Raw genomic sequence first — 16,011 nt, forward strand, 5'->3', positions numbered from 1 at the left:
GCCTAATACATCACGTGATGCACGGATTTTACATAGCAGATTATGAGCATTTCTAATACACCACCTGATCACGTGATGCACGGATTTTACATAGCAGATCATATCTCTACGCGTCACGTCGCGTGGTCACGTGCATCCCGGGACATTCCGTTGTCCATTGCATTTCAAGTTCCGACACACCTTGTCGATTTAGGGTCACATCATCGGTCGTTTCAAGACCTAGACTCGGCAGTCCGCGACGGCCGCCGGGGAAGCGGGGAGGTGTCAACCCGGCAGCGCTGATTGGGCAGATGATGAGGTTCCTGCAAAGGCTCATGCAGACAGGACAGACCAATCCGGGTCAAGTTGAATGCCACGACGTTGGATTTCACACAATTTCTGCTGGTTGCTCGATCTCAAGAGAAGATAGAAAGTGATTTACGCTAGCCTACACAAAGACTGTCATTGGCATGTCAAGTTCGGAGACTACAAGTTTGTACATCGCGCGCTATCAGCAACAATGGCCATCCGCTCGTTTCAATTGACTAATTGAGAGCCTAATGTGGCCGCTCTGCGCTTAACCATCACCTCTAGGTTATGTCAGCCAGCTGCATTTGTGTGGAGATATCTTGCAGAGTCGGACTTCGCAGCCCTGCTCAGAGACACCCCTGTCATCATACGCTCTACCTCAAGGCCACTGCCTCTGTTACTTATGGCAAGGGTACAGCGATGCCGGTTGGGGACTAAGACGAATCCTTGTTAACTTGTGCATTTATGTGTTAATGCTGAGCCGGGGTTCCGAGTGTTGGCCAAAGAGGAACAAGTTATAAAAGACCTTTGCTGTTACGGCCAGCTCTTTGGGTACTGTTCGGAACGGACCTATATATAAACCTTAACTCCCATTACTCAACAACTTTTATGCTTTTGGACGTGACATCAGTCGACCAAACAATCTTTCCCGAATCTCACGAGGAGCTATTCCACAATGACGGAGCCATCCACCCAGGAACAGACCACCACTACCAACAATGCGCCAGCAAACGTTGCAGTGGACACCTCGGTATGACATCCTTCCATTAGGTACATCTGAGCGCGTTACTTACTTTAGCCGCACAGTTTGAGAACGACTCTTCTTATGGCGATGAACTGTATGTGATATGACACCATTGTACTCCGGATCTCCAAAGCATGCTGATGCATGTCCTTCGTAGCTCGTCGTACACCGCGTCCCTGACCTCGTCGGTGCTCGACTATCGGCATGAAAACGGGCGTCGGTATCACAAATTCCGCGATGGATGTAGGAGGAGACCGTTTGTTGCCTGACCGTCCAAGATCTGTAAACTGATCATTACTCTTTGCTAGCATACCTGCTGCCCAACGATGAGTCGGAAAATGATCGCTTGGACATGGCACACGAGATGTGCCTCCTGATACTGCATCGGAAACTATATCTGGCCCCGATCAAAAATCCGCAGCGGGTGATTGACCTGGGGACCGGGACAGGTATCTGGGCAATTGATTTCGGTAGGTTCATTTCTTGCTCGGTTTGACCAATGCAGGAAGCAAATTACGGACACTAACTCGTTGTAGCGGACCTACATCCCCAGGCAGAGGTAAACAAATACTATCGGGAGCGATTCTACACGGAAGAATGCTGAGACCAGATCTATTTGCTTCAGGTGATTGGTTGTGACCTAAGCCCGATTCAGCCGTCTCTGTCAGTTCAGTCTAAGGATTCATAGTGAAGCTGCTTGACTGACGGGCTCTGGCAGGGTTCCTCCGAACGTGAAGTTCCTGGTGGACGACATCGAGTCAGAATGGGCGTATGAAAACAACCCTTTTGACTTTATCCATGCACGAAACCTTCTCTGCTCGATCAAGGACTTTGAGAAGCTGATCAAACAATGCTATCGGTAATATGCGTCGGACCACTTTCAGGTTTCTTGACTCCTTAACGGAATACAGATCAATCAAGCCCGGCGGCTGGGTTGAATTTCAGGACTGGGACGGTTACCCGTACTCACAAGACGGCAGTCACAATGACACCGGGCTCAAGCAGTACTTCGATGAAGTCCATGGCGCGTTTCAGAAGGCTGGATATGAGGTCCGTCCCGGGGTGAAACTGGAGAGCTTGTTCAAGGACACTGGCTTTGTGAACGTACACGTGGAGAAGTTCGTTGCTCCCCACGGCGTCTGGCCAAAGGATCCCCATCTCGTCAGTTTCCTCTCCTTTATCTCCAAGGAATATATCAACTAATACCGACCTGACACTGACCTCTTTGTACAGAAGGAAGTCGGTACCTGGATGCAGGCTCAGGCTGAAGCCGGCTACGAGGGCATCGCCCTGGCCGCTCTGACGCGGTACCAGAAATGGACCAAGGAGGAAGTCATGATCCTTGCCAGCAAGGCCCGAGCCGATGGCCGGAATCGCAAAATTCATGCGATGTATGACTTGTGAGTGTCCCCGTATTCTCGCGACTAGGCTATTGACTGTCAAGCTTACCATAAATGACAACCCCAGCTATGTCGTCTACGGCCAGCGTCCCGAAAATTGACGAGGGTGAAATCTGGTAAAACTGACTTCAGGAATAGTAATGCAATCAAATCCGTTATTGCAGATCATACCATCGCAAGAGAAGGTATCGTATCGTAAAGTCCATGTTCCATTCTATTTAATCATCTCGATGCTACTACGATTGATTCATACCTATCTTTTCCCATTAAGCCCATGTTTGAGCTTCATAAAGGGTCTTGGAATTTTGAATACCAAGGGTATAGGAATATTTGTACCGTGTGTATCAGGACGCAAGAGTCGGAGGGGACCATTTTCAAGGAAGCCCATCGCTTTCGCAAGAAGGTAAGTTACTAATGATAATGATGATGATGCCCAGCAATTTGAGCCACCACAGCAAAATTGAACCCATCACAGATGGGATTCGGTCTGCTAAACTTTTTTGGACGATTTGTCCTGCTTCACAGAATGTTTCTCAGAATGTGCTGAAAGAGTCCTCTGAATCTCTACCCGCACATCCGTACAAGCACCTGCCTACAGCTTCCACCCTCATGTCATGAATGTCATTATGCCTTGTAATATATATCTCCTGGCTCGTCATAGATACAGTATCTACTCTACCTTCTGCCTCATCACTCCCCTTCCAAAGAACTCGCTAACAGTCCCAAACCGATCCTTGCTCCGTCCAAGCTCCCTTGTGAACAGATCATGCTGATCCGCCGCCTCAACCTGCCGTCGGCGGATTGCCTTGATGGTCGCATTTTGCGGCGCACATACAGGGCATTCAAGGGGAGTCTTCTCGTCTACGTTGATGGTACCGTCCTCTGTTGATAGCCCAAGCCCGTTCACATTCACGTTCAGGCATCGCTGGTGGAAGGAGTGCTGGCAGAGGAAATGAACCGTTGGGAGGTCCAGAGCACGACCGCAGGATTGGCAGCGGCGGGCTTTGAAGACGACGGGTTTGGTGGCGAGTTCTTCGAGTTCTTTCTTCTTGGCTTCGGTTTCGGAGCGGTAGCTGGTGATTAATCGGCGGTTCTGAATTACGTGTCAGAGTAACCCTAACCCTAATGTCTTTTTTCTGGGTTGCTGCTTACCGTTGCGATTTCTTTCCTCTCCCGTTCAATAGTGTCTCGGAGATACTTCTTCACCATGCCCATTGTCACAACACCATTATTGCTCAGCGCTTGGATGACTTGCAGCGGAGACAGCAAGCCATCCTCATCGATTTTCTTCAGGACGGCGTCCAGCTCTTCACCTGCCTCCTGCAGGATTTGCGGGTGCGAGGAAAAGTACGCCAGCGCATCGACGTACAGCTGCGGCTCCTCCGGTCCGTATTTCCGCAACGCCTTTATCACGCCCTGCGTGTCTCTGGCGGATGCATATGAGCGGAAGATATCTGAGCGAAGGCCAGCTTGCTCTTTCACTAGAGTAGTACCCTCCTTGAAGTCGGAGAGGTAGGAAAGGAGCAATACGTTGGACGTTGATATTGGTATCTAGAGTCCAGCAGTCAGACAATTGTATGCGGTTAGTTGGCAATTTCGAACTCACATCCTTGTCCTCGAGGAGTTTCTTTGCTTTATTTTCCCATTCTTGTCGGGCATTCTGGTCCTTTTGCCTCTTGGCGCGGTCCAAGTACATCTCAAAGAGAGTGGTATAGATTTCAACCTTGTCTTGCTCGGATGGTTCAGATGTCGCAAGCGCCTCGAGGAATGTGATGAACTGGTCTGGGTGATCGACAAACGATGAAAAAGCCGTGCTAGGCTTTGGAATTTCATAGGATGGTGCGGACTTCGCATCCTCATCCTCTGTTGTTACCTGGGCCTCGGCCGGTTTGGATTTGACCGTCGTGCTCGAACTGACATATGGCAAGGGGATGAATGCTGCCAAGCTCTGAACCGTGCTTGCCGGCTGTGCCTCGACCTTTGCGGGTGCTACGTCTTTCTTTGGTCGATACTTTCCAGTGTAATAATCGATAAACAGCTTGGTGGTTTCATCGGGGCAGTGCTCTAAAAGTACCCGGGCATACTTCATTAGGTTCGGATACGCCTGGGCCGATTAGAAAGATCCTACAGCCGGCATATAGGGGGAACACGTACCACAGGAGCATCTAGCCGCGAAATAAATTCAAGGGCCTCTGCGTACTTGCGCGAGTCTTCGATGAGGATGTCCACCACCATGTCGTGTTCACCATGTTTTGTCGCAAGATAAGCGGCTTGCTCGAAGTATCCTCCTTGGCGGCACATGGCAATTGCCGTCTCGAGGTCAAATTTGAGCTCTCCGGGAGCCTTTATGAACGAGTCAAGCTTTGCGGTATCTTTCAGTTTCGCATAGCAGTTGAGCAAAAGCGTGGTGTGATCTGCAGATGCTCTCTCATGGTCGTGGAGTTCCTCCAAGTACTCGATCAGGTTGTGAATCCTCTGTGTATCCAAGAACTATGTCGATTTAGCAGCCTGATCGCATACACCTACAGGTTGGACCTACCTTTCGGATGACTTGAGAAGGTTCAGTGTGGTCTATCGCCCGGAGGTACTGCTGCATCGCCGTATCGTAATCCCCTTTCTGATACAAGTAATCACCGTACTTGCGGAAGATCACGTTTTGCTGTGCAACATCGACTCCGGCCTTTTGCGCGAGGTTAATCGCAAGGATGTACAAGTTGCGCTGGAAGAGGATCTCGAGTTTCTTCTGTAGACTCTTTTCATGGTATCGAGTGATCTGCGAAACAGGTAAGCCCGGTCAGATGGCAGCGGGAAGAGTAGTTGCAGACCTTTCCATCAACAGTAGCCAGGAACAAGTCACCCCATATCGAGAACACGCTATGCACGGGCGAGAGGAGATTCTCGGAGTGCGCAATAAACTTCAAGTCTGTGTCGAGCAGAGTAAATGTCGTCGTGTTGAAAATGTCATCGGCTTGGCTGACCCCGAATGTGCCAAGAGTATCCGACTTTGAGGCTGTCCTCGGCGGGCACACCAGCACAACATATCCCCTAAATACTTGCAGCAGGTTCTTCGGGCTATCGAATGCGTAGCTTGGCCCTCGGCCACGAGGGCCAAAAGTATGGATCGCGTCTTCCCGGGCAATTAGAATATCGCCTGTATCACGGTCCAGCGTCATGCAGCCCAGTCCGCAACCTGCATCTTCGAGCACGCGCGCCGGCTGCCCTTGTCCGCGCCCCGCGATGGTTAGCGTAAGTATACGGTTTGTGGTGGCAATGTACAGCAATATCGAATGGCCGGTCTGAATCTCCAAGCCGGTAATAGGTTCCTCCGATTCGAACACAATCCGCTGCCTCGTGCCGCGGTCGTTGATCAGGTCTCCGCGAACAATGGCGACCGCTCCATTGGCGAAGCCGACAGCCAACTGCGACAAATCATCCAATGCTGCAAACGCAGAAATCTGTCATTTCGTCAATAATTCCCGACCATGCCCTGGTAGTTCCTTTTAGTACGAACTGGAAATGGCCGTCTGCCATTCTGCACGGTGACAGTTGATAAACACCGGGGGGCCCCCGTCTTCTTGTCGAGCTTGTCGAGCGCCCACACCTTAAGCACCGGCTCATTGGGCAAGTCCTCCGCAATCGTTACCAGAAGCGACGTGCCCTCGATCTGTTTCATATGTCTGATCGCGCCGGCATCGTGCGCTTGGAAGGAGCGGACTACCCGAAAAGCCGACGACAAGATGTGGACATTCCCATCAGTCGTGCCGAGGAATAAACTGTCGGAACCGGTCCGTATGCACGCTACATTTTCCTGCGAAACCAGAATCAGGAACAGGTGAGCCGCGACGGCCGAGTAGTTCAATCCAGAGAGGTCATGCTCACGGTGAAGATGGCGGCGGTTTCTTCCGGAAGTTTTACAGGAGAGACTTCGAAGAAGTTAAACGCTTTCCACTACCGCCTGTTAGTACTATGCGAGGAAGTCACAGAGAGGCCTGCAAGCGTACCGATACCAAAGCCATTGTCTAGAGCCCGCGCCTGGGCGATGTATATCTGGGGGAGCTCAACGGGAGCTTAGTTGCGGTGCAGCATCGCGCTTAGTAAGCACAACCTATCTCCTTATCAATTATCTTATCTCTGTATCTTATCTCACCACCGCATCTTCCCAACACCGTCAGCTGAACTATGAGATCCTCTGTTGGATGTTTGCCGTCATGCCCTGATAGCTTCATGTAGAAATAGATATGCGTAGGAGTTCTGTGCTCTTGCTTTATCGATATAGTAAACGCTGGCATTGAAAGCACACAAATAGACAGGAGAATAAAAGAAACGCGGAATTTCTCTCCGAAGATTGTGAAATACATATTTAGAAGAATGACGATATGCAGGGCCTACAGCTCTTGACACAACAGCGTAATAAGATCTATGCCACAGATCTGCTCTATTTTGCATCACTTGATACTGAGCTAATCATCGATACTTCGGCTTGTCTGGGAGATTGGCTCTTCCCACTGCAATTCCTCAGCTCTTTATCAATATCCCAGCTTTGGCGCAGCCAGCTCTGCGTGTCATGAATCACTTGGTCGAGCTCCATCTTGTCGAATTCGAGTATGTGTCCCTGTCCATCGGGCAGTTCAGTCGATGGGGTCGGCCCAGACAGTGTCAATGGTCGTTCTGCGAATGACTCCGACCTTGAATGGAGAGCAGGTTTCAGACTCCCCGTTCCCGTCGAACGGTTGTCGGCGGCCCGCCTCTCCGATATACGGGTATCATGAGAAACTGATGTGAGCGAATCGGCGAAACTGACTCTCGCTTTGGTCTTCTGCCTAACCCTTTCCGCATCCGTTTGAGCCGCTTGGCTCTCACCGGTTCTCCCGTGAGAAGCCACCGCAGCATTGACCGGGGTCCAGCTGAATGCCGGTTGGGATTCGCCGACTCTCCCAGATGTCTGAGCTGACCCTGTGGCAGCCGGAGATGCTGGGCGGGCAAACTTCGTGCTCTTGTTCCTCTCGTCGTGGTTGGATGTGGAGTCAGTAACATCTCTATTGAGAGAAGCAAGATCGTCACGGGATGTCCGGGCAGTCCCATCGTACAAAGCATCAGACTCTCCATCAAGGACACGCACAGCGGTGGAATGTAGAGAGGTGACGCGATCAGAGACATCTATTCCAGCTACAAGCTGAGCAGATGGATGATATGCAGTCGAAGTCGAGCAACCCAGGTCGAACGTTGATCTCGGATGCGCCTGGGAGTCTGCATTTGTCCTTCCCGCCGTTGATGCTACCGTATGGGAGCTGTCATCACGGTGAATTTGTTCATGGTGTTGGCTTGTAGTCAAGGCAAAACTGTTTTCGGTTACTGATCGACGGTCCTCGGATCGGTAGAGGTGTGAAGAAGTAGCTGGCGCACTGACTTCAGAACGTCGGTTTGATGCCAAGGAAGGGGGTGGAGAAGATCCAAACTCCGTGGGAGGTACGGAGGAGTTTCGATACGAAGGTGGTGGCGGCGGTCTATTTCTGCTTGTGTCTTGTGATATTTGCTCTTTCCATTCGCTGTGTCTCTTTGGAAGATGCTCGTCCGCCGCAAACTTGGAAATGGCGATCGGTCTTGAAGTCAACGGTTTTGACCGCCTTGCGTTTCGAAAATCGGCTCGATACAGCTTGTCCGGGACAGGAGAGCTGTTGCCATGCTTCGTCTTCGTTGCGGCAGTAGGAAGCGGAAGGTTTGTGGATTCATTCCTCGGATGATCAGGCCGGCTCGCCTGAGACTGGAGCGGCTCCGCGGATTTCGGATCTTTTCTGAGCCAGGCTTGGGCAAAGGGGTTCGCTCTGCGATCGTTTTGACCAGGTCGAACTTCCTGAGCATCTGAGCTTAGTTTCGCCCTTGTGCTCCCATTCACCGACTGCTCTCTAGATTCAGATGATGTGCGACTCGCTTCCTGCGCTGGAATCGGTTTTCTAAGTTTCTTCCAAGGATTCTTCCAACCGTTGTCGAATGGTCCTTTCAGCGCCGCAGAGGCAATGTGCAGCTGATTTCCCCGAAGGTACGACTCCCCCAGCAGCTCAATCCTCCTGCGCTTGGTGGCGCGCGCCACCTCGTCCAACTCCTCATCGGAACCGAGCAAGGTATCGCCGTCATCGTTGCTGACTGGCAGCTCTTCAAGAGTCAACGAGGGAACTTGGCGACAAGGATACATGTGCAAAATCGCTGCTGCTGGGGCGTCGCACGGCAGTCATCCAAAACTGGGTGTCCCAACAGATCCAAAGTCCGTGCATGACACCGAGAGACTGGAGGTGTGTAAGTCGCATGAGTAATCCCCGCCGCTCGATCAAGTCAAACCACAAACAATGGAGGGATCGAAGGAGAAACGGCGGCCTGAAAGTCAAGGCAGAAATGGCGATCAATGCGGCATGACCCAAACTGCCGAATAGGTTATCCACTGGATACGCGGTAGACGCGGGAGCTTCTAACTTAGCACTACTCCACTGCCGAAGCTCCAGAGCGTTGGGGCTCGAGATCATCCTTTGATCCCCTGTTGTATAAGGACGATTGACTTCATTTTCATAATATATCTGGACCAACGGAGCTTTACAGTACATTACAATCGATCACTAAAGTTTCATAAAAGCTCGCATCCATCACGCGTCTCCAAGGGCATAATGACTCGAGCCAAGTCCGGAAGTTTAGTTTTGCCGAGCGCCGATGTTTAGTTGCAACTTGCCCAATCAGGAAAACTGTTGTGGCCGCTAAATCTCGGTTTGGCCTTGGCAACCCCAGATCGAAATGCCCTCTGATGTGAGCTTCACGCAGGCGGTGAAAGTGACAATTCATCCCAAGCCCTGGATACAATCTGCTGCATGCCACCATAAACACTCGCAGAACAGGTGGATTATTTATTGTATTTTTTCCTCTTGTGGCCAATCTTATGTCGCCTCTACTCGCGCCTTGCAGCGATTCCACCTGCATTCCTTCATGATTTTTCGCAACACGATGCGACAACCGCAATAGCCCGTGTTTGGTATTATGGGACAACGCGACGGCACAAACATAGCAGCGCGGAAATCCAGGCCCGCTGCAATGACAAAGGAGCCCTGGTTGGAGGGTCTCCCGGATGTGGACTGGGTCGAGAAGTCTCCGTCATGTACACATTCCCCAACACAAAGTTCCAGTCCTTCCCGACCCTGGGTCCGGAATTGCCAGGGATGTGTCCATCGAAGGCGCTGGGCCCAATTGGCCCAACGCGAGGCGGAGGAAAAGAAAAAGAAAGTTTCGCAGGTTTCGCCGCGAGCGCCTAAACAAACACCCGGGAAACAGGACGAAAAACCCCTGTCGCGACCGTGTAAACTGAACTCTCCGGACAAGACTCCGTCCAAAATCCCGCTGAGAACTAACGCGAAATCGGGTACGCCGCTGCGCGACAAACAAACGTCCACGCCGCTGAAAAGGATGGTGGCCTCGCGCGCGCCTTCAGAGAGTTCCACCAACACTTCTAATCAAGGGACAGTCCAAGTGCGACCCGTCAGTGGCGGCGCCAAGGGGACACCGGAATGGCGCCGCAGACTCGTGCGGGGCGAGATGCCGTCCGATGGCCAGCGCGATTTGTTCTCCCCCATGGGTTTGGAGAATGTTTTCAAACCACCTGCGAAGGGTTCCGAAGCGCGACCACAGTCGACAGACAATCGCAAGTCCGTCATTGGCGATTCCGCTTCGGGAACTCGAAAGACTACAAAGACCAGTTCAATACGCGCCACATCGGGAAACAAAGGATTTGAGAAGGAATCCGCTGCAGATCGAGCGGCAGAGTCCAGGCTGGCCCTGGACGAAGAGTCCAAAGTCAGCCGAAACCGATCAGTCAGCGAGCAGGATGATTCGCGCAACGAAGGGCTTACACCAATCTCGCTGTCCCAAAATAATACGGCGACCCGTCGCACGGCGTCCGGAGTGCTCGAGTCCGCGTTGAAGCGGCTGAACAGTGCTGCCGACACGTCAAAGAGTATTGACGGAGATGATGCTGAAAACGAGGGAGGGTCACCGCTGGAGGACATTGTGGACGTGACGGCACAGTCGCTGCCACCGGACCTCTCCATGGGAACGCAAGATGACTCCGGGCCGAGGCGCAATGGCTCCTTCCGTCCGCGTCCACTGCCTGAGGTACCAACGGAGCCTCAGTCATCAATGCTTACGGCATCAGAGTCTGTCTCCAGCTCGCAGTCACTGGGAGATTCGGCCGCCTTGGACTCTCAATCAACACATTCTGTTACATCGTCGACACTCACTCCGCCGCCCCAAGCCAAGTTTGCGTCGCGCCGACGCGATATGACCAGGATGAATTCGTCTGGCAGCCCATTGAAGCTCTTTGGGGACCATGACACCTTTACAAATGACAAGTTGCTGCAGCGAATGAGTCAATTCGAGGAGACATTGAACAACGCCTCTGATGAAGATGATCCAACTTCTTCGGTTGGGGTCAGACGCCTGCGCCGCAATCGCAGCCGGGCTAGTACATCTCGCGGAAGCAGCGAGCGGCGGTCAACTCAGAAAGGTACGCATCAGGAATCTCAGGACGCGTCTTATCGCCGGATGAGTCGCTTCGGAAGCGGCCAGTTGGATCATTTTGGTTTTGCGAAAGAGGCAGACCCGCGTCTGCATTTGCCCGAAGATAGTGGCATCCAATTGCAACTCCGATCTCGGAGGTCTATGAGGGAAAGTGTAGAGGGATCCAGAGATTCTGAAGGAAAGGTGGCCCCTAATCTATCGCGGCGAGTGACTCCACGGGGCCTGGGATATAGTCGGTCTCGGCTAGTGTCGTTTCGGAGGTCGCGTCTTGATGAGATTGAAGCGAAAAGAGCATATAGCTCGTCGCAAGGGAGAAGATCTATCCTGAAGCGCCGCCGGACTCTAGAGCCGTCTGCCGAGGACAGCCAAGACAACGACCTATTACATGAGTCTCCAAACGGACAGTCGTTGCTGGAAGCAAACATGCAGCGCCGCGGTATCGACTACCACAACTTTCCCCAGTCAGTAGCTGGGCACGACTTGCATGATTTGCCGGCTGGTCCGTCCTGGGATGGGAGTCCGCGGGAGAGTAACCCTTCTCCCCATGGGAACGGCAATACTTTAGATGAACGGAAACGTTCTTTAACGACGCAAGATTTTCTGGATGAGGCCACTAAGGTTATGAGTATTATACGTGCCAAGGGCCGTTATAAAGGAGGTCTGTCGAGCGTCGAAGAGATAGACGACACGAACGATAAGGAAGAATACTCTGACTCCAGCCAAGAAAATCTCTCCAGACCTCCTAGCCGCGAAGGCAGGGACGACCTCCGGACGCTACGAGAGGCTCGCCAGCTTAATCCCAGGGTCCTCAGCCATCTAAGAAAGTACGCCGACAAGGATGATACAGACGGCCTGATGGCGTCGATGATGTCGCTGCGCCTGGACGGCAACGGCCAAGACGACGGTGAGAGGGTGCGTCAAAGCAGCGGAAACTATAATGATACACAAGGCCGCCCGCCGCGTAAACGGAAGTACCCCGCTTTGTCCGATGATGAGGAAGAGGAGGAAGATATGATGACGGGAAGACCAGGTGATTCTACCAGGAATACAGTTCCGACCACATCATCGGGCGCCTCGAACACCAAGGGCGTCATTCAGCCTGAGCTGGTATCGCACTTGATACCGGATCAGGTGAACGGTCTCGTCTTCGATCCTGCCACCAAGTCATGGGTGAAACAAAAGTCGGGCTCTGGAATAGGCTCACGATCCCGAGGCGAAGATAGCGAAGATGATCCTTTTGGCAGCATCCCCGATCTCAGCGTTGATTCGTCGGAGGAGAGGGCTCGAATGGCTCCCATCAAGTCGGAGCACAAAAAGGTCGATAGTCAAAACGCAGAATCTGGCGTTGAAAATCTCGAAGGACAGGCAGAGACTAAGGATGTCGAGCATGAGATCCAGATTAATGAAGGACGGGCGCAGAATCGACGTTACCAACCGCGGGTGGTCACTATCAGCTTCTCATCGCCGTTGGTGTCGCACATTGCGTACACGGATGGGCGGTCCGAAACAGTCTCGCACCCTAACGAGAATGAAACCGACTGTAACGACTCTCCACATGGCACTCGCCACACGTCGCCCAAGGACAGGCAGTTCATCGGTCACCCGGTATCCCGGATTGACGAGCAAACAGAGGATTCGAATGCTGGGATGAGCATAGTGCGGAGGGACGCATCGGGACAAGTGTCTTCGACTCCGCCCGACGTGGATCCTTGGGTGGCGGGGCCTGAGTACTACAGCTTCCACCTGAGCCCGCTCCCTGATTTTACGGTGAATCAACTTGACGACCCGATGCAGCTAGAGCTGAGTTATATTGCCCAGCGGACTCATCCATCGTCGCTGCGACAGATCCACGGCGCATTCGCTCTTGCTACCGAGGACCTGATTAAGCATATCACAGACGTTGAGCCGTACGAGCCATATTGGGAGCATGTCCGCCGACTCAACCTCAGCCGGCGGGGGCTCGTTACACTGCATCGACTCAATGAGTTCTGTCCTCGGTTAGAGGAGCTCGACGTCTCGGAGAATGAGCTCGGGCATCTCACAGGTGCACCTCAAACACTTCGTCATATCCGGGTTCCGCGCAATCACCTGTCTGACATGACGGCATGGGGCCACCTGATCAATCTGCAGTACCTGGATGTGTCGAACAACGAGCTCGAAAGATTGGACGGTTTTTCTGGTCTGATTCACCTTCGGGAGTTACGGGCGAACAACAATAAGATTCGCAATATCGATGGCATCCTTGGTCTGGACGGGCTCCTGCGCCTTGAGTTGCGAGGAAATGAGTTGACCACTGTCGACTTTGGAAAATCCGAACTGTAAGTTGGTCCGTCGCTCAGCGCTCTGCAGAGTACACTAATTAGGTTCGTAGCACTCGATTGGGAGAGATTGACCTTGCAAATAATCAATTGACGGACATTTACAATCTTGAGTGTCTCCCAGCGTTGGAGCGTCTGGATGTCAGCTTCAACCATCTCGAGAAACTGTGCACGAAGCCATTGCAACGTCTCAAGGAACTACGCCTATCGTACAATCGATTCCGTTCGTTCGACGCGGCCGCCTTTCCAGACCTGGAGTTACTCTACGTCGATGGAAACTATCTCATGACTGTCCAGGGACTCGAGCAGTGCGACCGACTGGAAGTACTATCCCTCCGCGAACAGTTCGCGGACGGGCCATCAGACTCTGCGCCTACGCTGGATCTCGACATTGGTGTCATGGGTGAGCTGCGCAAACTGTACCTTTCATCTAATCGGCTGTCGGCCCGAACGCTTCAGCCTTCGCTGCCGGTACGAAGCCTGCAGCTGCTGGATGTGGCCAGCTGTGGCTTGAGGACCATCCCGAGCGGGTTCGGGAAGCGGTTCCCCAATCTGCGCGTCCTGAACCTGAATTTCAATGCCCTGAGTGACTTGAGTGGCATCGTCGGGATCCGCGGGCTAAGTCGATTAACCGCCGTTGGCAACCGGGTCAGCCGCCTACGCATGGTGTGCCAAGTGGTCAGCCGCGTTGGGCGAGTGGACCCCAATGGTACGAGTGTGCTTCGATCGATTGACCTCCGTGGCAACCCCCTGACTGTGGGCTTCTACTCAGCTCCCATTACGGGCAATGGGCGGGGCGAAGGGCCCTTCAAGAAGCTCGAGTACATGCGCCACCAGCGAAAAGGGTCCGATGACAACGGGCCCGAGGCTCTGGCTACCATTGGGGGAAAGCGCGACATTGTTGTGGATCAGCTCGACGAGGAGGAGAAGCCGGCCGATGCACGTGGACCCGAGATCGACGATCCTTACACGGTGCCACCAGCGGACGCGCAGGCCGACCAGAAGTACCGCGCGCGTCTGGATGAGTCGACCAAAATGCGACGCAAGGTGCTGGAGCTCATGATGTACGCGGGCTCCGGCGGGGCGATCCAGATGCTGGATGGCTTGGAGCTCAAGCCCATTCTCGAGGAGGATTGGGCAGAAATGACTCGGATTTGGGACCGGCTGGAGGAGTTGGGCGTGTTGAAACGGAAGGAGGATGGCGAGAATGGCTTGTGATTATTGTTACCGTTTCCTTTCTACTCTTGTTCTGGGCATGGTTGGGCCGGCGGCATGCATTGATTTATGGTAGGGGCGGGCGTAGTGTTTTTTTGGAGTTGGTGTATTGATATCATCATGTGTTCTTTACGTCTTATGAAGTAGGACATGGCACGCAGTATGCGGGTACGAATACAGTCTTCATGCGTTGCACACTCCATCGCTTTGGTCCCTCCCAACTTCCGATACCGGGGGTGCCCCCAGTTTCTTCTTGAAAGTTAGGGCTCTTTCGACGGATGTATCCGAGTTCAGCCAAATCCTAGCGAGAACCCTTGCATCCTGCATGACCCAGACGCACGTTGAAGAATGATTGGTAGCGTTTCTTCATTATCAATCCCCGGTTGTCCCGCAGTTACTAACGTTCTCCAGAGTCCAGACTATTTCGATATTATTAAGAAAAATACAGTAAGATGGCGGTCTACGCTCCGTGGGCTGTCGATCATAGGAATTCCGTCCATTCCGATCATGCGGCGCCGCGCTAAGTTACTTGTTTTCTTTCCTTTCTCCCATGACTCTGGATAATGGGCGCTCTTGTTCGCTTGTCCGCGAGCCATCTTCCCTCATGCATGCTTGGTTGGCCGTCAACGGACAGTTTATCGAGAGTTCGTGGCGGGGCCAGGGGATCCGGGACAGGGTCAATGGATCTATTGATAAGCCGTCTCAAAGGAAACGGCCCCAACCTCCGTGCTGCACCCTTCCGTGCGATTCTGTCGGTCTGCCCAACACTGCAAGGGCCGGACTGGCTTGTTTGGGGACACGGGGGACGGCTCAGGGAGGAAAGGGAACTAAGACGGGGAGGTGTGCGTAATATTCAAATTTGCAAGGCAGAAGGCAGGAGGAAAATCTGCTAAATTAGCGTCACTTGATGGAAAGACTATTGGATGATTGAAGGAAATGGTGGGCGATACCATGAATTTCATTGGCCATCGATTTTGCTGGAATGAAAATACCCATTTGGCATGTACATTAAGAATTTGCAATCAAACTCGTGCGTCCACGCTAAACCGCATCGGGATAGCAGCATGAGTCAGCAGCCTGTCACAGGCCGCGGCGGGCCAACGTGGGTGTGGCGTGTGGCTTTCGGTTCTTCTTCCCCACCAAATTGTCTTCTCTTCTTCTCTCCAAAGCAAAACGCCGATATTGAACCTCCAGAAGGGGAGCTCTCAGATGGCCAGTTCAATATCGTCTGCCATTCACCCTGCTGGAGTCCTCCGCAAATAACCTGCCTCCAGCGGCTAAATACCACCCTGCTCAAATCCTAGGTTACTCTCCTGCATTCCTCAGAAATCCTCACATCCACATCCCCCTACTCTCCCCGAAAAGAGCCTAGCTACCACCGAATCATACTGTGCCCGGCTTCACCCCGAAACTAAGTCTTGAATTCTAAAAATTAGAGCAATCAACTTAATGCCCGCCATCGTCGCTCCCGTCACCGTCGATTCGTCTGGCCTGT

At 52.7% G+C, this 16,011-nt stretch overlaps 4 protein-coding genes across 4 annotated transcripts; 2 read left to right on the top strand and 2 right to left on the bottom strand.

Moving 5' to 3' along the window:
* Nucleotides 1–964: 964 nt before the first annotated feature.
* Nucleotides 965–2,534, top strand: VTN49DRAFT_1117 (uncharacterized protein; the record flags this gene model as incomplete). The annotated part of the gene is made up of 10 exons (XM_069408697.1): nucleotides 965–1,039; nucleotides 1,096–1,127; nucleotides 1,191–1,276; nucleotides 1,342–1,503; nucleotides 1,570–1,592; nucleotides 1,659–1,696; nucleotides 1,752–1,892; nucleotides 1,945–2,194; nucleotides 2,267–2,433; nucleotides 2,501–2,534. The coding sequence occupies 10 exons, from the start codon at nucleotides 965–967 to the stop codon at nucleotides 2,532–2,534; spliced, it is 1,008 nt and encodes a 335-aa protein (XP_069270157.1).
* A 569-nt stretch (nucleotides 2,535–3,103) lies between these two features.
* Nucleotides 3,104–6,449, bottom strand: VTN49DRAFT_1118 (uncharacterized protein; the record flags this gene model as incomplete). Its single annotated transcript, XM_069408698.1, has 9 exons — nucleotides 3,104–3,526; nucleotides 3,586–3,984; nucleotides 4,040–4,537; nucleotides 4,588–4,923; nucleotides 4,973–5,206; nucleotides 5,259–5,888; nucleotides 5,945–6,241; nucleotides 6,313–6,381; nucleotides 6,435–6,449. 9 exons carry the CDS (start codon nucleotides 6,447–6,449, stop codon nucleotides 3,104–3,106), a joined length of 2,901 nt encoding a protein of 966 aa, XP_069270158.1.
* A 419-nt stretch (nucleotides 6,450–6,868) lies between these two features.
* On the bottom strand, nucleotides 6,869–8,623 carry VTN49DRAFT_1119 (uncharacterized protein; the record flags this gene model as incomplete). Its single annotated transcript, XM_069408699.1, has 1 exon — nucleotides 6,869–8,623. One exon carries the CDS (start codon nucleotides 8,621–8,623, stop codon nucleotides 6,869–6,871), a length of 1,755 nt encoding a protein of 584 aa, XP_069270159.1.
* An 881-nt stretch (nucleotides 8,624–9,504) lies between these two features.
* Nucleotides 9,505–14,519, top strand: VTN49DRAFT_1120 (uncharacterized protein; the record flags this gene model as incomplete). Its single annotated transcript, XM_069408701.1, has 2 exons — nucleotides 9,505–13,301; nucleotides 13,355–14,519. The coding sequence occupies 2 exons, from the start codon at nucleotides 9,505–9,507 to the stop codon at nucleotides 14,517–14,519; spliced, it is 4,962 nt and encodes a 1,653-aa protein (XP_069270160.1).
* Between the last annotated feature and the right edge of the window lie 1,492 nt (nucleotides 14,520–16,011).

Source organism: Thermomyces lanuginosus (assembly GCF_041956635.1).
Source record: "Thermomyces lanuginosus strain ATCC 200065 unplaced genomic scaffold VTN49scaffold_22, whole genome shotgun sequence".
Lineage (NCBI taxonomy): Eukaryota > Fungi > Ascomycota > Eurotiomycetes > Eurotiales > Trichocomaceae > Thermomyces > Thermomyces lanuginosus.